We start from the raw sequence: 27,353 nt of genomic DNA, 5'->3' as shown, positions 1-27,353 counted from the left end.
CCTGCACTGGGGAGAGAAGCCAGAAGCCATCCCTGGAGACAAACCTCCATCAGAAGCTCCAGTTATCTGCCTCAGTTTCCCTAGCCAGCTTCCACTGGATATTGTAAGCTCAGATTTAACGATTTTTACATTCATTCATTCTCTCAGTCAAATCAGTCCTGATTTGGTGATTCTTTGCTGTCTGTTGCTTCTATCTGCCACCTACTGTTTGTTCTTGCCTCTTCTTTACTGTGTGTTTAATAAAGTCACTCTCCAGACAGGTCCCCAACATGTGGTTTTTCTATGATAGAAAACAAAGGCTGCAGACAGGACTGGCCTTGCTGGAGACTTAAGATCTTTAGGGTCAAGAGACTGTTGTGAATGTGGGACGGGGCTTCGCTGGGTCCTTAGTAGTTAGATGACCACTTCTGTTTCTGCCTTCCAAGCTGGGGAGAAAGCCACAAGCAGGTGTGCAGGGATCTCTACAAGCTGAGGAAGGACATATAGAGACCCTCACCAGAGTCTTGAAGGTACTGACCCTGCTGTGTCTTGCTCTCAGCCCATGGCTCAACCCTGAAGTAGGGGAAAGGGTTAATCCATTTATCAGCGTCTGTCCTAGCAGCTGTAGGCAACACCGTGGCATGCCTGATCACACCTCGGCAATATATATCTGACCGGGAGTCCTGCAACAACCATCACTGTCTCATCCCCAGATAGTCCCTTGGGCCATCGGTCAAGCTGTGACCTCCTCATGGTGCCCCCACTCTGTTTCCCTGTAGGAACAAGCTAGCCCACAACTCACCTCTACCCTGACCTCTCCCTACCTACCCAAGTCCTTCTCTGTGTCCAGTGAGGAATCCATCAAACCTGACCTGTCAATACCCCTTCTCACTCACCACTCCCAACCCTTTGCCTCTCTGTCCTGCTTCCTAAAGTCACATCTCCCCACAGACCCTTCACACACAAACCCCACCCCCGAGTCTCTAACGTAACAGACAGAGGCCCTGTGGTCCAGGGTCACAAACCCTCACCTCAACAGTGTAGGCCACAAGAGTGACCCAGAGAGCACCTCTAAACCAAATCCCAAAGCCATGGGTCACTGATGGCGTCCCAGGGCTGTGTCTCAGTGCCAGTAATGGCTTCAGGGCTCCAGTTATATCCACTAGACTGAGGAAGCTGGAAATTTCCTACCTGGGAGATCTTTCCGCCACTGTGGCAGATAGGATCTTGCTCCCCACCCCCACCCCAGCCCCATTGGCTAACTACCTCGAACCTGAGCCCTGCACCACCATCACCACTGCCCGTTGCCCACCCCGGGAACCATGGCCTGTGCTCTTTCTGCCAACCCTGTCTTTCTGGAAGGGAGCTTTGCCTTCCTGCCAGACAAGAAAGCCTTGGCAGCTAGGCCAGCATAGCACAGCAGTGGGCAGGACCGGAAAACCACCAAGGGCTGATAACACAAAGGTCACTGTGATGTTCACAGGCCTTACTGCGTGGCCAGAGGAGCTGCAACTATAGTGTCCCCAAGGCCTCAGTCCCACGGGTCACCTCCCGCTGGAGACCTCAACACCCTCCCAGGAAGGAAGGCAGCACGCCTCCTTTTCCAGTGTTCACTATCTGTGGCCACGAGGAATCTTTATCCTCCATGAGGCCAAGGGCTACTGTTGCATGGGACTCTGGACATGAGATTGCAGTGTGGTACAGAGCTAAGAACAGGAGCAGACAGTCTGGTGCGTGAGTCTGGTCATCCCGACCTTTAGGAGAGAGGCCATGGTTGACAGGCAACACAAAAGGTGGGGATACCTCAGGAAGTCCTCAACCCAGCAGAGGCCTGCATACTGAGAGACCCTGGTCCCAGGACCTCCCTCTCATTCCACGTAAGAGCCGCTTATGAGCTGACAGGAGCTTCAGCAGGGGCCACCACGCCCGAGCCAGCCCACTGTCTCCTGGATATGTGAGTTTGGGCAGGTCATTTTATCCCTGACAGCAGCATCTCTCATGCACAAATGAGGGGCAAGCTCAACACGACCTGCAGGAAAGGGCCGATGCAGCAGGGAGCCCTTTATGCCAGCCCAGGACAGAGCCCGGGAGAAGCAGTCCCCCACTCCCAGCTGCCCCTCTCTGGACTAATGCTAACCCTTCATCGCAGGGGACTACTGTGGTTCAGCTAACATGCTGCCTACAATCTGTGACTTGGGCCCTGTTCTCCCAGGGCAGGACACCTTATGAAGCAGGAGGCCTGGGGCAGGCTGGGTTCCACCTCCATCTCAAAGCTCTACTGTAAAGTCTAAGTTAAATGGGGGCTTGATTCTACAGTCACCCCACAACTCCACAGCCCTCATGTCATCCTCACAAACCATGCTACCCCAAATTCCACAGTCTAGCTTTTTCAAGAGGTTCACAGTCCTGGAACTAATCTGATAAGAACAAATTGGGCCAAGTTTGGCAGAGGCAGTGGTGCTGACCCCTGGCCTTGTCTACAGGCCTGGCCTACTGTCCACTGGGGCCCTGGGAAATGGCACCTCCCAGATCTGGAGCCAGTGGCCTGTCTGCAAGGTTGTTGCAATTTCTGTCAAAGTGGGAGGCGATCATAGCTCAGCCCTTGCTATCTGGATGGTTCTGTGGTTCAGCAGGAGGGCCCAGACAGGCAACACAGCCCAGAAATAACTGTACCCTGCATGTAGCTCTGCAACCCCATCAGAAAGAATTCTGTGGAGACCGGCATGGCCTACAGGTGCTGTCCAGGACCTCCCTCTTGAGAGGACAGAGAGTGCTGCTGACAGAAACCCACCGTGTCCTTACTGGACTGTGCCCCACAGCCATCCGGTAGAGCATGGTGGTTTCGGGCTCTTGTGGACCCAGGAGACAGCCAGGTGAGTAAAATGGGGACCGTGTCTGCGTGACCTTCCCACTTGGGATCAAGATTTCCAGCGACAGGTGTAGGCAAGGATCCTGCGGTGGGCAGTGGATAAAGGTAGTCTGAGCAGACATCACACAGGTCACCATGGACACTCCAGTGGCTGCCATTCCCTTGCACAAGGTCTGAGGGGACAGTTGCAGACGAAACACAGCAGCTGGGAATCCCAGAATGCCATGTGTCCTCGTATGCATACGGAACAGAGGGATGGTTCAGTATAATCCAGGTCCCTGGTGCTCCAAGGGTCTGGGTGGTTACACCTAGCAATAGCCCTAAGCCCATGCTCTGCCCAAAGCCAGGACATCTTTGGAAGGAGCAGGGAAGTGGCCCGTTCAAACCCAGATACTGGAGCACTGGCCTTTAGTCACACAGGACAGTAAGCACCACATTACAGAGCACAAAGCCAGGGGCTGCTCCCAGGGCAGCAGGGGGGCTGAGTCAGACGCCAGTCAGTCTTCCCTGCTTGGGCACGTCCCTAAGGCTGATGACCCCTTCTTTTGGGCACTGCTGCAGAGCAGATCTGAGCTGCCCCGAACCCAGACAGCTGGTGTATGGCTCTCAATGCCCAGGGCTTAGCTCAGCTGAGGCCCTCTAAGGGGGGAACCCACGCTGTCTAGAGGCTAGATCAACCTGCTTCACCCTGAGGCTCCCCCTAACGTCATCAACACTCCACCATCACCTGTGCTGCTGTCACGCTGGGCTGTGCAGACCCTACATCTCACATGATCAGGCCTCAGGGACGTGGTTCCAGTGCCCATTCCTGCATCTTGGTCCCGGGCCAGGGGCGCATGATCAGAGCCAGCAGAGACCAGCCTAGCTGGGATCCTTCCTTAGCACCCTCCCGCTCACTTAAGTTAGGAATGTTTGCTATCTGGGGAGCTTCCAGACTATTCCTGGCTGGAGTACCAGCTTAAGGACATCAGCCCTTCCAGGGACCCCACTGCCTGACCAGCCTGCACTCTGCCTCCCGCCCTGCAAAAGGGAGGCAAGGGGGCAGGGGTGTCCACACCTTCCTGTTTTCTTTCCAGCTGGGAAGGGGAGCAGCAGACGGCCACCTCTGTCTTGTCTGCTTCCCTTCATAGGCCTTGAGCCAAGCTGTTGAGGTGCCTGGGATGGCATTCGACTCTACTGGGGGCCACCAGGCCCTGTGTACAGCAGCCCCCCTATAGATCCAGCTGACCAGAGACCAGCGGGCGTCCAACCCTGAGGCTGCAGAGGCCACTGCCCCCATGTCTCTGTAACGGAAACTTCTCAGGTGCTCTGTGAGCAACAGCTCCAGTTCCTGCCTCATGTGGGGCTCTGATCGGCAGCAGATCGCAGGACAAGGCAGGTGAGCAGCCAGACGCAAGATAGGTACAATGCCACGGGAGCCCAGGTAGGCAGACCTTGATGTGCGTGAGTGTGAGTGTGTGTGTGGGGGGCGTGTGTGGGGGTGGGGCGTGGGGGAGGTGTCAGGGACGAGGAGGTCAGAGGGGCGTGGGGTGTGTGGTTGGGAAGTGGGGGGATGGATCAACAGTGCACATGGCTCCTGTGTCTGTGTGCATGTTCATGCAAGGAGAGCCCCTCCGAGGTTCTGGCCTCCCAGCATGCTAAGCTACCTCCAGTCCCCAGAGAGGTGATCTTGCAGCAAGACAGCAAGGAAATCAAGCACTGCTCGGATGCTCCTTCAAGTCCCCAGCATAGCAAAAGTGTGAGGGTGGGCAGGGGGCAGCCATGGCTGCCAAGCTCAGTGCCAGACACCAATCAGATCTGGGGAAGGACTTCCCTGTGTGGGGATGGCAGGCTGGGAGGGTGCCAGCTGTTGTACTGGGCACACTGCCCACCCTAGAGACTCTCCAAAACACACCACAGACTGTGGAGGTTGTGAAAGGGATGACAGGCACAAAGGTATAGATAGCCAGGCTGGTGAGGGGGCAGTGCTGACTCCCCAAAACTCCAAGATAAGGTGAGGGAGGAACGGTCTTTGTACAGGCCCTGGAAGACAGTCTAGGTTTGGGGTCCAGTAAGGAAGCAGGAGCTCCAGAGCCCCCAGTTCAGAACCCCAGGGCTGAATTTGGGACAGAGTCCTTCTCTCTGTGACTATCTTGTGCTAGCTGTCTGCAAACACCATGTTCACCTGCCTGGATCACGGGTGCAACGTCCACGCTTGGCTCTGCAGCCTGAGTGGCATTCTTTACCTGGGTCAGGATTGCCCACTATTTGGGGCACAGTGCTCCCTTCCCTGTCCCCGGACTAGTGGAGCTGGGCCTTGACTCTAAGGGGGCAGCTGCTTGTGTTGTTTCCGAGTGGGGGACGGAGCCCAGATACAGCACTCCCCGACCAGCATGGTTCAGCTGTGGCGCCCCACAGGCCCCAGGCACTGGCACTACTTTCCACCCTTTATCACCCATCTGTCACGAGTCAGACTCTGAGCAAATGCACTCAAGTTACGAGCTACCGCCTGCCCCTGCTGGGGCCAGTGCCTCTGCTCTGGGGCCAGCAGGAGGGGATAGCAGCAGGCTTGCTGTATCCACTACATCAGCTATATGAACCAGAGATGCCTGCCTCTGAACTTTTTGATGGGAGTGTGAAAGCCAGAGAGCTCTCTACTTGATTGAGACCACAGAAATAAGGATCCAGTCCAGATACACACACACATACACACATTCACATACATACAACCCTTTAACACACATGCCACACACCACACTGAAACACATATCACACACATTCACACACACCACACACATTCACACATATACACACTCACACACGCGCACACACATACAACACACACACATCCCACATAGAACCTCACACACAACACACACACATGCACACATATGTGGTTTGGGTACATCCATGCATGTGCAAACATGCTTATGTGTACACAGATCACATGTATATGCACATTCTCACATGCTAGCACACACGTAGTTATATTTACATGCACACATGGGTTCTCCATAGGTCAATATTCACATGCTCACACAAACGTGTCCACTCACATGTCAAACACTCCCATGTATGCATACATTACATAGACATGCACACCCACAAACATATATGGTCTAGAGAGATGGTTCAGTAGTTAAGAGCATTTGTTGCTCTTGCAGAGGGTGGGGATTTCGTTCCCAGCACCCACATGCTAGCTCATCGCCCTCTGCAGGAAGTGACGCCCTCTTCCAATTTCAGTTGGCAACTTGCACACACGATACACATACATACATGCAAGTAAAACACACACACACAAAATAAAGTAATTAAGTAAGCATTTAAAGATACTCCCGCATATTGTCTCACAATCCCACAACACACCCTGGCCACAGAGGGCCCAAAAAGTGGGTGCTGGAGTAAGGTAACAGTATGGGAGGTTGTACCTTCCCTGAAAGTGAGCCTGGAGCGGAAGCCACTCCCTCCCCGCCCTCCTCCCTCCTTATCTGGTCCTTGTGGCCAGCGCCTTCCCTACCCTATTGCTGTGGTAGGAGAACATGCTCCCTTCTGAAGTGCAAACACGTCCAGGCAAGGCAGACTGGAGCAGGGCCTCAGCCACCTGCCATACTTATTCCTGCTGAGCATAAAGACCCAGCCCTTCCGTTATCTCCTGTGGAAGACTATATGGAGGCCCGGGGTCACCCTTCAAAGCAATCATTCCTGGGGAGACTTTGAGGGGGTCCTCCTTGAAATCAGAGTGAGCTCCTCACTTTTACCTATTCTCAGTCCTCAAGGGCATGGCCCCTGGAATCTGTGGAAGCCAGAGCCACACCTCATATAACAGGCATTTGGCCCCATTTCAAGGCATTCCCCAGGTCAAAGAACTGGGAGAAGTGGGGTGGGATGAAGGAAGAAAGTTGCCTCACACCATTCCTAAGAGAGGAGAACCACCTTGTCAGTGGCCCAGGGACACCTCCTTTCTCTCTGACCTCAGCGTCTCTACCTACCAAGAAGGAGAATGGTGGTCTCTTACTCCCCAGCACCTCCCATGGCCTCAGCCCAGGCTCAAAATCAGAGTCTGCATCCAGAACAGGACCGGAGGAGTCGGAAGGCACAGCTGAAGCTGTGGAAAATAATCACACCTGTGGGCTGGTGTGTGTGTGTGGGGGGGGTGACAAGGGGCACTGCTCCACAGACCACTACACACAAATGTGAGAAGTGGCATAAGAAAGATGGACTCAGAGAAAGAGTGGCAGACAGAGACTGGCGGGAGTCAGGCTGAGAATTATGCACGTACGCAGGACAGACAGGGCCAGAGATGTGGCGGGAAATACAAAGAGGACAGAGACAAGTGGTCTGGGCTGTATTGTGTCCCATCCCTCCCAACACAACGGCCAATTGAAGAGGCAATGCACCATGCAGAAAAGTCTTTCCTTGGTGAGGCACCCTGACAATGGGAAGCCCCTGCTGTCCGCTGCCCCGTGTCTCCTCTGCTGTGTGGCTTAGCATATTGACAGAAGTGTTGAATACACTTATCAGGGATCTCAGAGCACTACAGACTCCCACGATAAACTGGGGTCTTCCTGAGCAGCCCATGATGGTGGCTGGGTGAACAACTGTAAATCTCAGGACACTGGCACCCAAAGGAATATTACACGGTCATCAAAGGTGGTCATTATGAAGACTGTGCCCGCAAAGGAAACTGCTGACGGTGCGGCTTTGCCGCTGGCAGGGCACAGGATTTATCTGCACCGTGAGCCCTGTAGAGGGAAGCCAGTGTCTACAGCTCTGTGAGAACGGTGGGGGCTCAGGAAGCCAGCCTGGTTTTCAAGGAGAAATTTTCTCATCCTTTTATCTTTATCTCTATAGGCACGGCTTGTGCAGTAAATAATGTCTTCTTATCGTAGGACCATGTTCCAGTAAATGAGGTCTGCAGCTCGAGTCCTGTGTCCCGACTCCCACCTGCAGACACGCCAGCCAGCCAGAGAGAATGAGGGGGCCACGTGGGGCTCACAACCTCCCCGGACTGAGAGGGTAAAGTCATACAGCCTGAAACACTAGCTCTGGAGATACAGGCTGCTTCTGCGAGCGGAGGGGGGGGGAGATGAGCAGGGGCCAGAAAGGCAGGCAGGAGCCCTGGCCTTGCTCTCAAGGTATCTTCTGTCCCTGGAACTCCGGAAGTCATGTGACTGGGAGCTGTGTGCAAGACAGGGAAATGGCCCCATTTTGAAGGACTTGGTTTGGTCAAAGTACCAGGCGCGGCATACATAGCACAGCCAGAGATACACAGAGGATCACACAAGTCCGGGGGAGGCTCTGTTCCGCACCAGGCCAGGGGTCACGGCTTGGAATCAGCATGCAAGGACAGTGAGGTGTGTCATATGACAATCAGACTGAAGAAGATGGAGGGACAGGCAAGGATGGTGGGTGGAGATGGAGGGAAGAGTCATGGCTGGCTACAGAGCTGGTTGGTGAAGGATACAAGAGCAAGAGACGGGGTGAAGACACAGCTGGCGAGGCTGTTGACAGCTCCACCCAGGAGGAAGCAAGAGACTCAAGGAGCAGGAGAGGGGCTCCAAGTGGGAGGAGCCCAGACCCAGATGCTTGCAGCCAGGTCAAGGAAGAGACAGGGATGCCAGACTAGCCTTAGCACAGGCAGCTGTGGGTGGAGCAGGGAAGCCCCCCAGGGCTTCTCATCCAGCTGGGCATAGTCCAGTACCCTGCCAGGAGCAACTTAGAAATAGCCCTGGCTTCCCTGTGCTCTGTCCCACAAGCATCCTGCTGCCCTGGGTCATAGTTGAAGGCACTGAGGCTCACAGGAGCTGATGCCCAGGGTGACGGGAAGGGGGCAGGAAGGTAGCCCCCGGCTGTGTAGCATGTGAGTGCTGCCTTCCTCCACCTAACAGACACCCTGAAGTTCAGCCTAGGTGAAGGTGAAGAGAGTCACATAGGACAGACCCTAGCCTGCTAGCTGGCTATAGCCATAATCAGCTCTGTTCACTGCCTCAGCTGGGGCCCCACTCGAGAGAGCATATGGACTCTGCCCTCTAAAGCGAGGACCATCCCCATGTCTCGGGTTCCCTTTCGCAAACCCTACTGGAATCTGAACAATAGCCTGGCATCCGGGCCAATGTATAGGAGTTAAGGGGAGCAGAGGGGTACACTTCTTCTCGGAGAAGAGGGCCCAACAACCTCTGAGGCTGCAAGACCAGATCTGAGTTTTCTAGAAAGCCCTGTCCAAGGGGATGTGTCAGAACTCCAGGGGCTGTCAGAAACCCTGTGGGCTCTCAGTGTCTGAGCCTTGTCGCCTATGGCAATCTTTTCAGGGATCAGTGGCATTCTGTACAGACCATCTCCAGTTGGTGGGGCTACCCTTGGCACCCTTGGTCTACTGCTGTCGTTCCTCCAGGTGTGGAGAGCTTCCCTCCGAACCCCCAAGATTGATGGGGGACACAGCCTAGGACAAAGCCTGGGCCTTCTAGCCACTGAGCCCACTCACTCATGACTGTCCAGGCTTTATTCCAGCAGTGCAGGAGTTGGGGAAGGTGGGCTGGTTCTGAAGTCTCCATGCCCTTCTCTGGTCCCCCTGCAGTAGGTCCGTGTAGCCCAGGGGAGCCAGCAAACACCACAGCCCCGGATGCCAGGCTTGAACAGAGAGGGCTCAACAGCCATTTGTTCTTTCTCCCCACCCTAGGGTGGTGACAGGAAGCGTCCCCCCTCTATCCTGAGACCCAGACGGCAGGAATGTGGGTGCCATGGGGCTGAGCCACAAAGGACTTCAAGGCATGTGCGGTTCCGAGAACCCCTGGAGGTGGCCGTCCACTGTAAGAAGAGCCGGGGGCTCTGATGTGCGTGTGGGTCTGGGTGGGGTGAGGTGGGCAGGTGCCCTTGCAACTCTGGCATAGTCTGGGACCATCAAGAAAAGCCGGTCCTTACTCTGCCTTTCCAGACAGAGCCCCAATAAGTCTGTAAAATGGGATCATGAAGACGGGCCCTGCTCAGCGGGACAGCAGCCAGCAGGACAGAATGTGGTTGTGATCATCACCACCTCCCTCTTCGGAGGGGTTAGGTTCTGGGTAGCTCAGCTCAGAGGTCAGGCCAGTGAGACTTGTCTTGGTACCTTTGTGTGGTGGGGTGGGAGAGCTTGACTTTCCTAACTAAATCATCTATGGTCTCCTTCCCAGACATTGCCCGCAGGGACACCAGAGCCTCCGTCAAGGGTGAGTTCTGAGAAGGAGCCCCCATCTGCCAGCAGGTCCCGGGCCTCCACCTCTGCAGGCAGAACCAGACACAGCCTTAACTACATCCCTGTCCTCACATCCCTAGTCACTCTGGACCCTGACTCAGTCTCCCCTGATCACCCTAGAAGTGACCCCTTCCCTGCAGGGACACTCCCCAGATCCTGGACATGTCAATGAGCAACAGCACCCCTAAATAGACGCAATCTTCCCTAGGCAGGTGAGGACAAGAGTCCATGTCCCATGGATTCCATGAGACTCACCCCGGGACCCTACCTGACCATCATCCTGATGGCCAGCTACAGTCAAACAGCCAAGCAACATAAGTCTCCCTCCACATCAGCCCCACCAGCAGAGACAGGTAGCACCTCCCGGGGCCTCTCTGGGCAGCCCCAGGACTGACCTGCCACCCCCCTACAGTGCCCAGCCGGTCAGCTTCCCACGGTGGCTCTCCACTCCCGTCAGCACCCTGCAGTGGCTCCCTCCTCCTGTGGCTGACTCTGTGCGTTCTGCTGGGAGTGGCGCTGGGCCTGTACTGTGGCCAGGCCAAACATGTCACAGTGACCCTGCAGGACCTCTGGGATTGGCTCCTCGTCCGCATCTTGCGCCTGTGGCATGTCGTTCTTGCCTGTTGGCACTGCCTCCTGAAGCTCTGACACATGGCTGAATGGCAGTTTCACCTCTGAACATCGCTGGAGGGTGATGTTGTTGGGGCCTAGGGTGGTTTGGGGACTGGCACGTGGTGAAGCCCAGGCCCTAAGACTAACCCAAGACAGAGCTCTGCTAGCCAATGCTTGACAAACCCAGGAGCTCCAAGAGGCCACTGTCATGGATAAAGTGGGAAAAGGGGTGCCTCTGGTTTGATGCTACAAGTACCCCCTACTCTATTCAGCACAGGCTGGGATCTTGGGATTTTAAGATTGTATTAGAGAAAGAACTCAACCATTGTGGCTGGGGATCCCCACGCTCCTGCCCAGTCCTCCCTCTTGGGATCCCTGACCTGGATGCTGTCATACATGACATGCAACCCTTTCAGGAGGAATGTCACCTGCCTCTGAGGGGCAGTTTGGGAAGGCAGGGCCCGAACTCCTGCTGCTTTGAGTGCTGGGCCCTGTTTTTATCTTACCATCAGGAGATGGGCTCAGGGGCCTTCCTCTGCAGTTCACGGAGCCCTGTGGTTATCAGGGTATTATCCTCGGAGCCCAGGTCTGATTCCTCCACTTAACACTAAGGTCTTTAGAGGTCCCTGTGGTGTGGGAACAGAGTCCAGCTCTGAACCAAGCTGCTCTTTTGTTCTGAGAGGTCTCTCTTCCAGGGCTACAGACTAGCCCAAGGCCACCATGCCTGCCTACCAGCCAAAGGTCCTTTAAGTCTCCTGAACATACACAGACACAGTTCTGTCATGCATGTTGCAAGGACAAGGGAAGCAAGCGCATAGTAATGAACTTCAGGACCCTCAGGCCTGCCTGGAAGGGGGATCCCTGAACACAATAAAGAGGCCCAGTCAGATACCAGGAGGATCCACCAGGAGGACTCGGCACCACCCTGGAACAAACATTTGATCAGGGTTTGGGAGCCAGGGTAAGGCCTGTGATTGTCCTCTTAAGGTGGCCCTCTACTTATGTGAGCAGACAGATTTTATAATAAAGCACCTGCATCCTCTTCAACCTCAGGATTATTATAGAAATTAGGAATATGAGACAGTTGTTGGGTAATTCCTCTAGGGTCAAGCATGCTCATCTAGGCACTGGAGCATACCCTCCACCCACCCACCCCCACAACTCACAGGTCCTTTGTGGCTGTCATTTGTGAGAATTTGGGGGACCCCCCATGCCTCTAGGACCACATCCTTCCCAGTAAAACATGCCCAGATTTTTAGCTTACTGAGGGGCCATCTGCCCCTCTCTGGACTTCAGGTACTACACACAGCGGTCTCTAGCTATAAAGTTTGGGGGGACAGTCAGGGAGGGCCCAGTAGAGAGAAACTCTGCTTCCAGGAGTGGTCTAGAGAGGCCAAGCTTGGGAAACCACTCACCAGGATCAGCCATCACCATGGCTACTGTTGCCTGCACCAGCCCAGATGCCCCAGGACCCATTCCATCTCATCCCACTCTGGTAAAAGACAGGCTCATGACTGGCCTGTATTCCAGATGTGGAAAGACACTAAGAAATGAGATGGACAACCTCAAGGTCACCCCTCCGTCCCCGCTTCTGAGAGCGAATGCCCTCTAGGAGAAGAATTGGTCAACCATGTTTTATAACAGTCAGGGATTCCTGCCTCACAGCCAGCATTTGCTGCAAAGGCCACAGAAAAGTGTGCCCAGCTCTGTAGGGGCCACAAAACTCTACCCTAGCTAGTTTTGGTTTTCGTTTAGCTTTGTTTCCTTTTTACAGGGCAAACCCAGCACGGCTAGGCAAACGGTCTGCCACTAGGCTGCATCCCCAGCCTTATTTTGTTTAGAATAAATGTCCAAAGACATACACAGAAATGCATGTGCCTAAATGATGCCACCAAACCCCATCTTCATAACTGGAAGATGGTGTAGGATGGAGTGCATCCTCATATCTGGAGGATGGTGTAGGATGGGGTGCATCCTCACATCTGGAGGATGGTGTAAGAATGGGGTACATCCTCATGTCTGGAGGATGATGTAGGATGGGGTACATACTCATGTCTGGAGGATGGTGTAAGAATGGGGTGCATCCTCACATCTGGAGGATGGTGTAAGAATGGGGTGCATCCTCACATCTGGAGGATGGTGAAGGAATGGGGTACATCCTCATGTCTGGAGGATGATGTAGAAATGGGGTGGGGATCTACAAGAGTCAACCTCCTTAACTCCACAGGCCTGAAGGGCTGCCCGTGAGCACCAGGAACGTAACAGGACAAGACTGTCTAAATCATAAACAAACAGCTAAAGCCTGAGAGTTGGGGTGGGAGGTGGGGTCTGGAGTGGACTGAATGCCTGACAAAGACACAAAAACCTCATCCACAAGGCATCTCAGATATTTCATCTTTATTTTGATCTTTTGACTTGAGAATCAGACACACGGAGGCTTAGGACTCTTCACTATCAGTTTCACCAGGAAGACAAGAACAAGGGTTGCTCTGAAACAATCCGAGAGGAGCAGAAGCATCCTGGGAACAACCTGGGGACCACTCTGCACTTCTGCCTGCCTCTTGCCATCCATCCAGAGAGTTCTATCCCAGACAGACACCCCTGCCCATGGCTACAGCCAACAGGTCCTGCCAGCACCCCCAGGCCAGAGGCCCTTCCTCAGGAGTCCCTGGAACATTGACACCTAGAGGACAAGTCTAGGCAACTGTAGATGAATGAAGGTCTTTCTAGACTTGTCCAGGTTCCAGGCCAACTCCCAGCATCCCCAAGAGGCAGCTGCTAAGAGCAGGCCTACACCTGAAGCAGATCCTAGGTGCCATGGGCCCCAGCCTGCCTCCTGCTCCTTCAGGTCCTAAGTAGCTTTAGCCTTAGTAGGGATGTGGGGCAGAAGATGAGAAAGGTGCCATTCCCAGGGAGACAAAAGATATGGGCTGGTGTGAGGGTCTGGAGGAGAGACCAAATCAGTGTGGAGACCTCAAAACACTTTTCCAGCACCCACCCACACACACACACCTGCTGCTAGAAGCTCAGCCAGGCCACAAGTCAAAGCCCCCAGAGCAGGCCGGAGTGTCAGTCTGCCTGGCCCTGACCTCCCTTGCACAGCATCCTTGTCATCCTTGATGGTTTCAATTCTTAGGGTCCAAGTGATCCCCCCCAGTGAGCCTGGGCCCACACCTTCATGAAGCCAGCCCCTTCCACCTGGAAACACACCAACCACTGATGGTGGACAGTGAGCTGGCACAACTAGGATCACACCAACCACTGATGGTGGACAGTGAGCTGACACAGCTAAAATCACACCAACCATTGATGGTGGACGCTGACATGACTAGGATCACACCAACGACTGATGGTGGATGCTGACATGGCTAGGACCACACCAACCATTGATGGTGGATGCTGACATGGCTAGGATCACACCAACAACTGATGGTGGATGCTGACATGGCTAGGACCACACCAACCACTGATGGTGGACAGTGACCTGTCATGGCTAGGATCACACCAACCACTGATGGTGGACAGTGAGCTGACACAGCTAGGATCACACCAACCACTGATGGTGGACAGGGAGCTGACAGAGCTAAGGATCACACCAACCACTGATGGTGGACAGGGAGTGGCACAGCTAGGATCACACCAACCACTGATGGTGGACAGGGAGTGGCACGGCTAGGATCACACCAACCAATGATGGTGGACAGTGAGCTGACATAGCTAGGATCACACCAACCACTGATGGTGGACAGTGAGCTGACACAGCTAAGATCACACCAACCACTGATGGTGGACAAGGAGCTGACACAACTAGTATCACACCAACCACTGATGGTGGACAGGGAGCTGACAGAGCTAAGGATCACACCAACCACTGATGGTGGACAGGGAGCTGACATGGCTAGGATCACACCAACCACTGATGGTGGACAAGGAGCTGACACAGCTAGGATCACACCAACCACTGATGGTGGACAGGGAGCTGACAGAGCTAAGGATCACACCAACCACTGATGGTGGACAGGGAGTGGCACGGCTAGGATCACACCAACCACTGATGGTGGACAGGGAGTGGTACAGCTAGGATCACACCAACCAATGATGGTGGACAGTGAGCTGACATAGCTAGGATCACACCAACCACTGATGGTGGACAGTGAGCTGACACAGCTAAGATCACACCAACCACTGATGGTGGACAAGGAGCTGACACAGCTAGGATCACACCAACCACTGATGGTGGACAAGGAGTTGACACGGCTAGGATCACACCAACCACTGATGGTGGACAAGGAGCTGACACAGCTAGGATCACACCAACCACTGATGGTGGACAAGAAGCTAACACGGCTAGGATCACAACAACCACTGATGGTGAACAAGGAGCTGACACAGCTGAGGATCACACCAACCACTGATGGTGGACAGGGAGCTGACATAGCTAGGTTCACACCAACCACTGATGGTGGACAGTGAGCTGACATAGCTAGGATCACACCAACCACTGATGGTGGACAGTGAGCTGACACAGCTAGGACCACACCAACCACTGATGGTGGACAGTGAGCGGACATGGCTATTATCATACCAACCACTGATGGTAGACAGTGAGCTGACAGAGCTAAGGATCACACCAACCACTGATGGTGGACAGTGAGCTGACACGGCTAGGTTCACACCAACCACTGATGGTGGACAGGGAGTTGACATGACTAGGTTCACACCAACCACTGATGGTGGACAAGGAGCTGACACAGCTGAGGATCACCTTGCCTGGAAATGGAGGAACAGCTCTGAGCACAATTTCAGACTAGGGTCATGAACAATGAATGCACTCCCTGAAATCCAGATTGGCGGGGCCTCTTCTCCTATGGAGGCCCCGCCCCTGGAACACAGAAGATCATGCCACCTAGAAAACCTTAAGAGTAGAGGGTGGGACTCTCCTACCACAGCCAAGCAACCCCAGATATCCTCACAGAACAGAGGACAGAGCCCAGCCCAGACTCCCACAATCTTACCAGGATCCTCCATCAGCTGCTATGGGGGACAGGGAGCAGTGCCTTCTGGGGACCTTCGCTGAAGATGCTATAGAATGGAAAGACGGCCCCCTCTGGGAAGGGCAGGGACTTGGGTGTGCTGGAGCCTGTGGTGGTGCAAGGAGGCTGCTAACCCAGAGTCATCAGCTCTGTGCTGCAGTCACACTCCCATCTATGTGCATGCACATATATGGGCCAATGGTCACACCGAGGCGGAGTAGGGATCACACCAACCAAGGTCAGGACAAGAAGCAGAAGGCACCCCAACCCCAAGTCTCTGGGTCTCTGTGCCATCACTGTCAGGCTCTCCATGGGAACACAAGTGCTCTGCTCACGGTGGGCGCGGCCAAGAGACACATGCGGAGCTGCACTGGCCAGCCTGGGTGGGGCCCCAGCCACCCCTCAGTGCAAGCCTCAGGAAAGGGGGCCACCCTTGCACAGCCTAGATGACAGCACTCTTCTCCCCCTGGAAGGAGGTACGAGAGGCTGGCCTGGCCAGCAGCAGCTCCTTCTCATGAACCAGGCTGTCCAGCAGATCTTCCTGGCGGTAGTTGTGGTAAACTTTCAGGAACGCCAGGGTGGTGATCGCCAGCCAAGCCAGCCACAAGGCCCACAGACCAAACTGCATGGAAGACAGAGCAGCGTCAGTGGGGGCGGGGGCTCATCGTCCACTGTGCTCTATACCTACCTCCCGGCTCTAGCTCTGCAGGCAAGGGAGGGTGCACTAAGGCCAGAGGCAGGTTACACACCTGAGAGCCCATGTACACCCATATTTGGCTTATTCTCTGCAGTGACGGCTATGTCCAATACCTACAAGGACCCAGGTTTGCACTGAGGCTTGGGGTACTCTGCCATTCTCACCTGCACTGATGAGGATGAGGAAGAGCAGGACTTGGGTAGCACTTTCTTCCCATCCCGACCCACTGGGCTCTGCAGAGTGCCTATAGATCAGAGAGCCCCTCTAGTCATGGGAATAAATTGACCTTTATCTGCTGTTTCCAAACAGAGGAAGGAGAAACAATTAAATCAGCTCCAGGTCTGCACTGCATCAAACTGATTCTCATTTGAGCGTGTTTGTCCTCAGACTGTGCATGCCTCTGTCTAATTGGTCCAAATCAGTTCTAAAACATTCAGCTAAAGTTATGGGAAGGTCTCGTGAACCGTTTCAGCTCATCTCAGCAAGGAACTTTAAGGACTTCTAAGGGCTTTTGGCAGAGACAAGAATCATCTCAGTCCAGCCTTTGACACACCGGAGTTTCCAGGAGCCAGACTGGGGCATGGAAGGAAGCCGCAGAGGGTAACAGCCTCATGCATCTGGGAAGGGACAGGTGTCCATGTTAAGCCCCATCTAGGTGCCCCGAGACTGCACCACCTGTCTGGGGCACAAATGCAGACATCAAGGGACAGGAAAATCCTAAAGCTTTCCCCAGGACCCTCAACTCCCGATGCGTCCCTGTAGTTTAGAAGTCACATGAAAGGCAGGGTGAGGTGGGGCTGGCATCTTCCTAGGGTGGGCCCCTCATTTCACCCTCAGACACAGCACCAGGTGGCTCAGGGACCTTCCAGCATTCTCTGAACACTCGGAGCCACACCAGAATCCAAACCCTGTCCTGCTGGCAACCCCAGAGTCTATGCCCCATTTCCTGCACCTCCTCCCCAACCCCTGTGCCCCCCTCTTCCCTCCCACCCACTCAGCACTTTCCATCCCCTGGCACCTGAGCTCGCTCTGCATGTCTGCCCATGCCTCGTCTTGCTCACCCTGCACACAAGCCCTGCTCAGAGACCCAGCTCTCCTAGCCCCCTAGAGAGGGGGTTCTCCTGCTACTCCCACAACCTGTACCTCCCCTGACGGCCCCACCAGATTCGAGTCTGTTTCCTAGGAGCAGGAATCTGTCTGTTGTGGTCCCTGCCCCCATCCCCAACATAACCACCTCTCTTCCCACCTAAAACCCACCTACCTGGGCGATAACAAACTGGTCGTAGAAGGCAGAGTTGTCCACGTTCAGCTCCAAGTTCATGTCCTGGAACTTCTTACAGCTAAAATAGCATGATGCCAAGTGGTTAATGACGTGAGTCCCTGAGCCAAAAGGCAGCAAGCAACTAGCTGGGGAGCAGAGAATGCTCCCCCACGAAAAGTGGGAGGAGTTTTATGTCGTCTGAGAGGAGGGAACCCCAACTGAGAAAACGCTTCCATGCAATCAGACATTTCCTTAATTAGTGATTGATGGGCCTAGCCCAGGGTGGGTGGTGCCATCCCTGGGCTGGTGGTCCTGGGCTCTATAAGAAAGCAGGCTGAGCAAGCCATGAGGAGCAAGCCAGTAAGCAGCATCCTCCATGGTCTCTGCATTAGCTCATGCCTCCAGGTCCCAACTCTGTTTGAGTTCCTGACCTGTCTTCCTTGGATGATGGACTGCCATGTGGAAACATCAGCCGAATAAACCCTCTCCTCCCCAGGCTGCTTTGTCCATGGTGTTTCATCACAGCAACAGTGACCCTAAGACAGAGGGAGCCGTCCCCGAAGAGGACTAAAGACAGATGCCTCTAGGGACTCCACTGCGAGTCAGCTTTGAGCCTCATTGGGTGGGAGCTGCAAATCTTCCCAAATGGCCCTGAACACAAGGGCCAGCCTTAGCCATCTTATCTGTCTGGTACTCAGGGGGTCACAGGCTGCTCAGCCTAGTCCCTCAGTTCCCCATTCTGAGATGGAAGTGATGTCCCCAAATTGTCCAGCGGCCCCGCACCAGAGTCCTGGGGGCACCTTACGGGCAGACTCTACTCACTAACCACAGACTGCCACTGCCACACAGTGGTGACAGGAGCTGAAACCGGCAAGTGAGGTAGGCCATGCCAGCTACGAAGCCCTGCGTGATGCCTCTTGACCCACAAGGACCTTCCTTGTGTGATGCTGTGGGCAACTAGGCCAGAGAAAGAGGTGCTTGATGTTGGTGGGCAGGTCGTCGGGGGCACAGGTGGGCAAAGCCTCAGACTCGGAATGGCATTCAGGAAAAAAGCATCTTGGGATCCAGGTAAGGGGTGGGTCTTCTAGGGAGGTGGCAGATAAAGCAGGGCCCAGGCATACCTGCGGGGCTCAGTGCCCTTCTCCGTGATGGTGTCACACCACATGGTGAAGCCCACACTGACGATGGTGCTGGCAATAAAGACCAGGAAGACCACAAAGGCACTGACCAGAAGGTTCAGGAAGGCATAGAAGAAGGTGCTGCAATGGGGCCAAGAGAGGGCGCTAAGGGAGCCATCCAGGGTGCCACCCTGGTTGCTCCCCTCAACACAGAGAGGGGCCACATTCCCAGGTTTCCTGGTGAGCATATGGGGTCCTGATGGGACTGAATGGGATCCAAGGGCCTGCTTCCCTCTCCTCCACCGCCACCCCAAGCATCCTGTCTTGTTCTCTCATGAACTCAGCGTTGGGGCCTTGCCATCACTTCTGTATTAGGAAACCAGGGCCAAACCAAGAACCCCAGATATTGGGTCCCAAAACCTGGGTGTCAGCACACACACTGAAAACACAAGATCCCCTTCTAAGGCCACCCACTCACATAGCCACTCACAGCTATGGCTCTGAAACCCTCAAATACACAGGCTGAAACCCAAAGCCCAAGGTGTGGACACCAGGCGCGCTCTGATCCTTAAGCAGAGACGGTATAAGATGAGAAGACCCTCCTCCCTTCCCCTCTGCTGCCTGAGGGCCAGAGGCAGCCCGACTCCAAGTCATATGGAGGGTATGTGGGAGGTGTCACCCCACCATACTCTCTAGGGTCACCCAAACCATGGGAGGTCCATAGCACCGAGCATGGCAGTCAATAAAGGACCCTGCCCACCTCCAGCCTGTGGTGGGCTTGATACTAGGGTCAGGCCAATTGTGCTCAGATTCTAAACAAAGTGACAAAAATGGCTTCACAATGGGAGACTAACAGATGAGATCTTAAGAAGTGGCTGGCCTGACAGCCACATGTATTGATGATGGGCCCTTGCACCGATTCGTGCATTCCACAGCCCTCTTGATCATATGCCAGCCGTGTGCTGGACATGGAGGGTCAAGGCATAGGGACAGTGTAACCCTGGAGGGCCAAGGCATAGGGACAGTGTAACCCTGACTACCCAAAATAAATAAGCTAAGAGTAACTCAGGTCACGTCACCAACTCACCACCAATGACACCCAGCTGTCAGCAGGTGGAACCACCTGATGTCCCCAGAGATCACATGGGGCTTCCTGTGAAGGACACGCAGTCTTGATGACTACTGGGCTGGCTGACAGCAACACGCTCCAGACATCAAGGACAGGCAAGGAACGATACCCTGACACGGCTCCACTACCCAGGGCTCTGAAGACTAATGTCAGTGGGCAAGGGCCTGTGTGGTGCCCCACTGCTGTGAGCAGCTATGAGCATTGCCCGCTCACCCTGGGCTCATTTGCTGTGCCTGTCCATGGATCCTCTGGGCACACATGGCAGTACTTGGCCCTGCCCACCTGACACCTACACTGGTGTTCCTTCCAGCTGCCCGCATGGTCCCCCAAAGGCTGACCCTGGAACCAGGCAGGACCTGACTCCGCTGCTCTTGTGTGGTCAGAGCAGGGACTTGGTGCCTTTCTCTCGCAGCATGGATCAGAACGAAGACTCGATACACTTTGTCCCAGGTGGAAACGGGAAAAGGGAAAGGGGGACTTTAGCTTCCAGGGGCTGCCTCATGCTAGCGTGTCCCTGCAAAAGGCCTCATCTTTTCCATAGGCTCCTTAGATCCCATGACCAGGAGTGGCGACCAAGATACTGTTGTCCTGTGATACTGTGTGTGTGTGTGTGTGTGTGTGTGTGTGTGTGTGGTTTTTGTTGTTCCTGTTATTTTGTTTGTTTGTTTTTGTCAACTTTACCCAAGTTAGGGTCATTTGGGAAGAGGGACTCTCAACCGAAAAAATAGTTCCACCAAATCGGCCTATGGGACATTTTCTGGATTAATGATGGATATGGGAATCCCAGTCTACTCTGAACATTGCCTCCTCTGGGCAGGTGGTGCTGGGTTGTACAAGAAACAGGTGGAGCAAGCCAGTAAGTAATATTCTTCCACGGCCTTTGCTTCAGTTCCTGCCTGCATGTTCCCGCCTCCATGTTCCCACCTCCAAGTTCCCGCCTCCATGTTCCCACCTCCAAGTTCCTGACTCCATGTTCCCACCTCCAAGTTCCTGCCTCCATGTTCCCACCTCCAAGTTCCCGCCTCCATGTTCCCACCTCCAAGTTCCTGCCTCCATGTTCCCACCTCCAAGTTCCCGCCTCCAGGTTCCTGCCTCCCTTCATGATGAATGAACTAAAAGTTGTAAAATGAAATAAACCCTTTCCTCTGAGCCTTGCTTTCTCCCGAGTTCAGTACTAAGAGCCCCCTCCCAGAGATCACTGTGGGTGGAGGACCGCGAGCAAGCAGCCGTGCACTCTGCAGTGCTCATTGATCACCCGTGCTGTCCAGGACAGATTGGACCAGGCTGGCCTGAGGACCCACTGCTCTTCCAGACCCTCAGTGAGCTCACCTGCAAGCTGTACCCAGGCACAAAGTTGACACTATTGCCAGAAACTTAGGGTGTACAGAGTGGGGAACTAAACACCGAGACTGAAGCTGGGGTACTTCCAAGCCCGCCCACAAAGAGAAAGGGACACCTCAGTGCATGGAACTCTCCTCTCCGGTAGCCTGAGAATAGAGGATATCAGTGCTCACTCAGCGCCCACTCTGACTGTGCTGCCCCCACCAAGGCAAATGAGGCAATCAAGGGCAGCTAGAGCCAAGACCTCATAGGCAGAAGCAAGGACACAAGCCTGTCCACGTACAGAAATCCATCTCATGGGACAGCTGAGACTGAGGACTTTGAACCGGGAATGTCTCTGCCCCCGTTGAAGAACCTCCTGCAGTCTTCCCAAGGTCCCTGTTCAGCATTAGTGTCCTCAGTGCCTGACAGTCCTAACTTCCCTGATGGAGCATCCAAATTGTTGCCTCCCACTGGCCTTTCTGAGGGCTGAGCTGGCCACGGTGCAGACAGAAAGAGAAGACTGACTACAGCCCAGCATCACATCCTGTCCGTCTCAGGAGGAGTGGGGCAGAGTTCTGAGATTTCTAGACAATGCAGGGCATGCACACTTGCCAGCACCTGGCTAGCCCATGTCCCTGAAGGAAGACTAGTGTGGCAGATCTGAGACACAGGTGCTGAGCCCAGCTGCCAGGCCACCAAGCTGGGTCACCACCAGCCAGAAGTCTCTAGCTCTTCTAGGTTTTGTTTTGTTGTTTTGTTCTGAGGGGGTTGTTTTGCTTTTTTGTTTTTGATGTAACATGCTAAACCTTCTAGATCTTTGAAAAACTTGATGTGCCCAAAGTCACACCTGGATCCTCTCTCCTGGATTTAGGATGCCACCCTTTTCTGTCCCTGAACATACACACCAAGGACAGGATCACACAGGGCAGTGGGTAGAGAGGCACAGCACACACAGGGTTAACCCATCTTTCTCTCACTGCATCTCAGTGTGCCCAGCCTTGGATGTGCTGTCTCCATGACGACAGTTATCCTGGGAAGCCCTGGGAGCAATCTGAAGGCTGAGCGACAGGTGTGAGCAGGCAGATGGGTTATGCTAAGCCACTGCTCCCTAGTCCGTCACTCACAGACTGCTACCAACCCCAGCTCAAAGGGCTGCTCCTGAGCAAAGCCTTAGGCACATAGCTCACCTGGACCCTCCCATCTCCCTGACAGCACATCCCTGAAACTATAGGTGGTGGGGATTAGTCACTGAAATGGTACCCCACCCTCTGCAACACTACCCTGGACCCTGCTTCTCTACACCCCAAGTCTGTGCAGCCAGAGTCTGCTTAGCATGGCAGACATACCCTACACAAGGAAAGGCTGGTTCCCTTGCCATCGTATATGGCCCAAGGTTCAGCATCAACCGAGAGAGTCCCTGAAGAAGCTACAGCGTGACACTCCACCTCCGTACCGACTGGGAGGTGCCTCGGGTCATCATAGGTACATCTGGGACTAGTACCTATCCTCAGAATCAGAGAGTGCTTGGACCATAACCAGACAAGCCCTCCAAATACAGAGACTGGCAAGCCTGGTGTCCATCCTCCACAGCTGGATATCCAGTGGCCCTAGAAGCCACTGTCTGCTATGTGAGCTCACTGCGAATGCCTTCCTGCTTCCTTGAGCCCCCCGAGTTCCCTTCGATGACACTGACTGGCAATTGTGCTGGAATCCCATGTTCTCTCTCTCCATGGGGCACCTTACCCATTCCCAGCCTCTGCAGAGCCAACCTCCCCAGGGGAACTGAAGGGCTGACTCAACTTCTGGCCAGGCCACGAGTCTACAATCATAACAGGGCCAGCAGCGTGGCCATGAAATAATTGCAAGCCTCATGGTCCAGACATTTTTTCTGTCCCTCTCCATTGTATGGTGACTCCTGTACTCCAGGCTCTGGGAGCATCTGGATGACAGCTGGGTCTGATGAGTGTCCATAGCCTGGGCTCACTCATCAGGGCTTTGCTCCTAGTCCCGCACACTGGGCTCTGTTGAGCACAACAGCGCAGTTGGCTGACCACCACTGGGATTGTACAGGGGACAGGGGGAAGGACAGAAGCCAGACAGTCACACGGCCCTTGCCAATAATGCCCGGTAGCCAAGCAGGATTATATGTCAGATGTCCCTGGAGAAGACAAGGCTAGAATAGCCATGCTGGTCTGTGGAAGCCCAAATAGAAGTCATGCTTAGGTAAAAACAAGTGGGCATCAAGAGCTGAAGCAGAGGACAAGAAGGCCTATTGGTTCCACAAGAGGGCATACGAGCTGCCCAGACCTGGCCTCGGGGGCAGGTCAAGGCCATGCTATTGCTCTGCAAAGTGTTATGGTGTGCCAAGTCGCTTACAGTCTCCTAAATCCCTCCAGAGGCCTCAGTGGGTGTGCGACTGAAGGGGAGCACCTGCTTGTACATCAGTCACCCCGAAGCATGGCTCGTGAGTGAAAGGACACCAAAGGATCCCCGAGAGCTGGGAACTCCACGCTCACCTTCGTGTCTTTAAGATGGGCTTGCGATGCCCACTGCGCTAGGCAGATGTCACCTACAGTGACCAAAGGAGGAAGCTGGGGCTCCGGGGTCTGCAGCTTAATCTGTGCAGTATAGTCTACCCTGTGCGACCACGATGCCACCTGCAAGCTCGGGCGCTCTTCACTTCCTTATCTCAGTCCCTGGTGTCCCATACAGACCACACACCTGGGTTCCCTCAGATCCATCTGACTAGACCATGTGGACCATGTGTACAATGAGGCTGCCTCTACTGCAGGAAAACCCAGAAGGACGGAGGATATGTCTGGGCCATCAGAGCATGGCCCTGTCTTCCCAGCAGTCACTGCCATGGCTCCTGTTGCCACCCCCCCCCCCCGTTCCACCACCTGCCCCAATCTGCACACAGTGACTCCCAGTTTGGTGACAAGAGCTCCCAAGTTCATCTGGACAGTGGAAGACTGGGCCAAGGAGGGGTCTTGAAGAGGAACAGGACTCTGTCCTCCAGCTGACTAGCCTCAAGACAGGAGTTTGGTTCACTTAGCGGCTCCTAGGACTGTCCCTGGCTTCCAACAGACTCCCATGGAAAACCTTAGCATAGTGAGTTGAACTGTATCACCTCAAAGCCACATCCAAGTCCTAACCTTGGTACCTGTGAACACGGTTGCCTCAGGAGAAGCAGGGGACAGAAACAGGCAAAAGGCTATTCAAGGACAGAGGCAAAGATTGGAATGATCCAGATCCAAGCCAAGGAACACACAGGGAGCTGGGGTTACCAAGAGCAGAAGTGTAGGGAGACTTCCACAGAGCAACACTTTGATTCTAGACTTCCAGTACCCCACCCGTGGTCCTAGCAAGAGCTCCCTTCTCCCAAGCCCCTGCATCCTTAGAACCCTGTGCTCATCACCCCTCCCTACGACCACACACATGTGCGGTGGTACCCAGGTTGCGGAGGGCTGGATCTGGGGATCCCCTCTCCAAGCAGAAGCACTGCCTCTCCAGGACCCAAGAAGCCTCAGACAGGAGAGGATGGGCTCTTGGTTGCCACTCACCGAGGACACCAGGTGAAATATGTTCCACTGGCTCCAGCAAAGGGACAAAGCAGGAAAGGGTGAAGAAAACCTGGAGGTACTGGGACCACAAAGCAGGACCCTACTCACCCATATCCCCTACACACACACACACACACACACACACACTGAGCATGCCTTCAGCCAAGACCAGAGTACCAGAGTTAAGGACCTCCCCAGACACCCTCCGTTATATTTTCCCAAGATGGGGTTGCAGGAATAGAAGACTACCCTATCTTTCCAAAGTGTGGTCCCTTCCCCCATCCACAGGAAAGGGGTGTAGGCCCAAGACCATTGCAAGTGGTCCCAGGTTCCCAGGGAGTGTGGCCTAGCTGAGTCAGAGAGCCCAGGCCTGTGGCCATGACAGTGCAACATCTGTACCCCAAGGAGTCGGGGCCAGGAAGCTGGAGTCATGCTTGCTCCAGGAACAGAAGGAGATCACGTGGGTTGGACAGCCGGCCTCATGGCCCCTGGGCCTGTGTGTAGACAAAGGGCAGTCTGCTTAGTCGTGAGGCTGAGTGTTGATACGTGCAAGCCACTGCGGCAGGAGAGGTGGAAGAACTCATGCCCCCGGGATAGAAGGGCCTGGTAGGGAGCCAAAAGACTCGTGAGTGCTGTATCTGTCTGTTCTGGGCTGCTGAGAAGCCTCCACTTACCCCTCATGTCCCTTGCAGAGGAAGAAGAGCGTGCGCCATGCGTGCGCAGCGGCCAGCAGCAGCGACAGGAGGCTGGCAAGCAGGCTGAAGCGGCAGGCGGCTGGCGGGCCCCACTCCTGCACGGTGAAGCGCTTCCGCCCCTGCATTGTCAGGTTGGCGCTCAGCCACATACCCTCGGTAAAGAGCAGGCAACGGCCGCGAAAGTCATGGCCATTCTCCGACAGCGGCACCACCACCACGAAGCTGAACAGGAAGGCCAAAAAGTAGCAGACGCACTGCGCGAAGAGAAAATTGTTGAGCGCCATGGCGGTGCCACGGCCGGAGAGGCCGCGAGCCGGGAAGGAGACCGCGCCGGGAGCCGGGGGCCGCGAGTCACCGGCACGGCACAGGCCTGGCCCGAACCGCGTGGGAGGATGCGCAGTGACGGCGCTTGCGGGTCTCTAGCGTTGCACGCAGACGCGTGCGCACCGGCCGAGCGTGGGGCGCGCCTGCGGTCAGAACCGCGGACAGCTCCCATCGCGGAGCGGGTAGTGGGTCAGGCGACGCTGGACAAGGCAGGCGTTCCTTGATGGGGATGTGCTGTGGGAACCTGGCTGGAGCACGAGCATCTCTCAGTCAGCTTGGGAGAGAGACGCAAGCTGTCAGTGAGGGGACCAGCAGTTAGTAGCTGAGGAGGAGAAGGATGGAGACAAATTTGCAGTCCAGACTGTGGTCACTCCTTTCAAGGCCTTTGTGAAGTGTATGAAGGAGGGAGGCAAAGAGCAAAAGAGTCAGGTCTATAGGAATGGAGAGAGAAAGTAGGGATGGTTCGGGTATCCCTGGACTGGAGTGGGCCTGTGAGCTGTTTGCGCTTTGAGAGCCATGCCCTCAACCCCCATACAGGGGAGCCCTCGTTCTGTGTGTGTAAGATAAATAATGGTTGCCCTGGGCACCTCATTAAGACCTCTTTGCTGAGATGGAACTATGGGTGCATTAATTAATAGAATTAATGACTTCTCTAGTTTCCCTTAAGACCAAGTAACCATTAGTCCAATTCCCAGAATGAACGAGCCCCAGAGTCCTCCTTCTGGATATAGATTACATCAGCATTTTTTCTTCTCTGCTGCAGGCACTAAAAACTCTTTTTGTTTTATTGCTCACATAATATGCACTTGTTTTTCATTTCAATAAGAAATATGTGTATATAAAGATACCAAGTTTCCTCCTCTTTCCTCCACCCTGTAACAGAATCACCACTTGTGACAATCGGATGTCTACTTATCCAGACATTTTGTTCATAAGCACACTCGCAAAAAAAAAAAAAAAAAAAAAAAAAAAAAAGCTTCACACTATAGCTGTGTCTATGGATGCTTCATTCAGCAATGTGCAGTGACATTATTCCCTGTCAGCACAAGCAGGGCTGTGACATTCCATGATCAAAACTGTATGGTGTATGTGAGGATCCCTCTCTTCAGGGCGCACTGAATGTCTCCAGTGTTGACTACTTTCAGCCCTGCTGTGTGATATCCCGGTGCCTGTGTTTGTGTGGTCATGCAGACAGCACACTCTTAGAAGAATACCTGGGCTGTGCCGTATGAACATTTGAAGTGGTGTTGGCGGGAATCGCCAAACTCATCTCTGACAATATTGTACCACACACACCCACGCTGCAGACCCTTCTCCCCAGAAGGGCTTTCCACTTGATTGGTGTTGCCTGGGGAAGATGGCTTGTTGATTTGTAACTTGTCTTCTGCTCATCACTAGAAAGCCAAATATCTTCTTACACTCGCTACCATGTGGTGCACACCTCTACACGTAACAAACTCACTTTGCCATCTCTTGAGTACGTACACAGCAGACCAAGTACAAGGTCCGAAGCAGCTGCCCTTTCCTCGGAGAAGTCATCCAG

At 54.3% G+C, this 27,353-nt stretch overlaps 2 protein-coding genes across 4 annotated transcripts; one reads left to right on the top strand and one right to left on the bottom strand.

Moving 5' to 3' along the window:
• The first annotated feature begins 2,551 nt into the window (after positions 1–2,551).
• Positions 2,552–11,489, top strand: C10H14orf180 (chromosome 10 C14orf180 homolog). Of its 3 annotated transcripts, none has more exons than XM_057782832.1 (6): positions 2,552–2,852; positions 3,979–4,226; positions 7,717–7,843; positions 9,504–9,633; positions 9,994–10,029; positions 10,468–11,489. In XM_057782832.1, exons 3-6 carry the CDS (start codon positions 7,733–7,735, stop codon positions 10,701–10,703), a joined length of 513 nt encoding a protein of 170 aa, XP_057638815.1. In that variant the 5' UTR covers positions 2,552–2,852; positions 3,979–4,226; positions 7,717–7,732; the 3' UTR covers positions 10,704–11,489. The 3 variants fall into 3 exon arrangements, with proteins under 3 accessions (XP_057638815.1, XP_057638818.1, XP_057638817.1); XM_057782835.1 differs by having other exon boundaries at positions 3,979–4,271; XM_057782834.1 differs by having other exon boundaries at positions 3,925–4,226.
• Positions 11,490–13,047: 1,558 nt separating this feature from the next.
• Tmem179 (transmembrane protein 179) lies at positions 13,048–25,895 on the bottom strand. Its single transcript, XM_057783371.1, has 4 exons — positions 25,466–25,895; positions 18,780–18,917; positions 17,659–17,737; positions 13,048–16,322 (listed from the first exon to the last, which is right to left on the bottom strand). The coding sequence occupies exons 1-4, from the start codon at positions 25,768–25,770 to the stop codon at positions 16,143–16,145; spliced, it is 702 nt and encodes a 233-aa protein (XP_057639354.1). The 5' UTR covers positions 25,771–25,895; the 3' UTR covers positions 13,048–16,142.
• Positions 25,896–27,353: the final 1,458 nt, after the last annotated feature.

The sequence above is a fragment of the Chionomys nivalis genome, chromosome 10, assembly GCF_950005125.1.
Source record: "Chionomys nivalis chromosome 10, mChiNiv1.1, whole genome shotgun sequence".
In the NCBI taxonomy this organism is placed as follows: Eukaryota; Metazoa; Chordata; class Mammalia; order Rodentia; family Cricetidae; genus Chionomys; species Chionomys nivalis.
Note: the sequence above shows the minus strand (reverse complement) of the source record. Positions and strands in the feature narration are given on the sequence as shown.

Bases quoted from the DNA above. Each gene is read 5' to 3' on its own strand.
- C10H14orf180 (XM_057782832.1), top strand. From the start codon at position 7,733: ATGAGGTCTGCAGCTCGAGTCCTGTGTCCCGACTCCCACCTGCAGACA. The intron at 7,844-9,503 runs GTAAAGTCATAC...TCCCCACCCTAG, and splicing joins AACCTCCCCGGACTGAGAGG to GGTGGTGACAGGAAGCGTCC. The intron at 10,030-10,467 runs GTGAGTTCTGAG...ACCCCCCTACAG, and splicing joins CACCAGAGCCTCCGTCAAGG to TGCCCAGCCGGTCAGCTTCC.
- Tmem179 (XM_057783371.1), bottom strand. From the start codon at position 25,770: ATGGCGCTCAACAATTTTCTCTTCGCGCAGTGCGTCTGCTACTTTTTG. The intron at 18,918-25,465 runs GTAAGTGGAGGC...GCCCCATTGCAG, and splicing joins CTCTGCAAGGGACATGAGGG to CACCTTCTTCTATGCCTTCC. The intron at 17,738-18,779 runs GTATGCCTGGGC...ATGCTATTTTAG, and splicing joins AAGGGCACTGAGCCCCGCAG to CTGTAAGAAGTTCCAGGACA.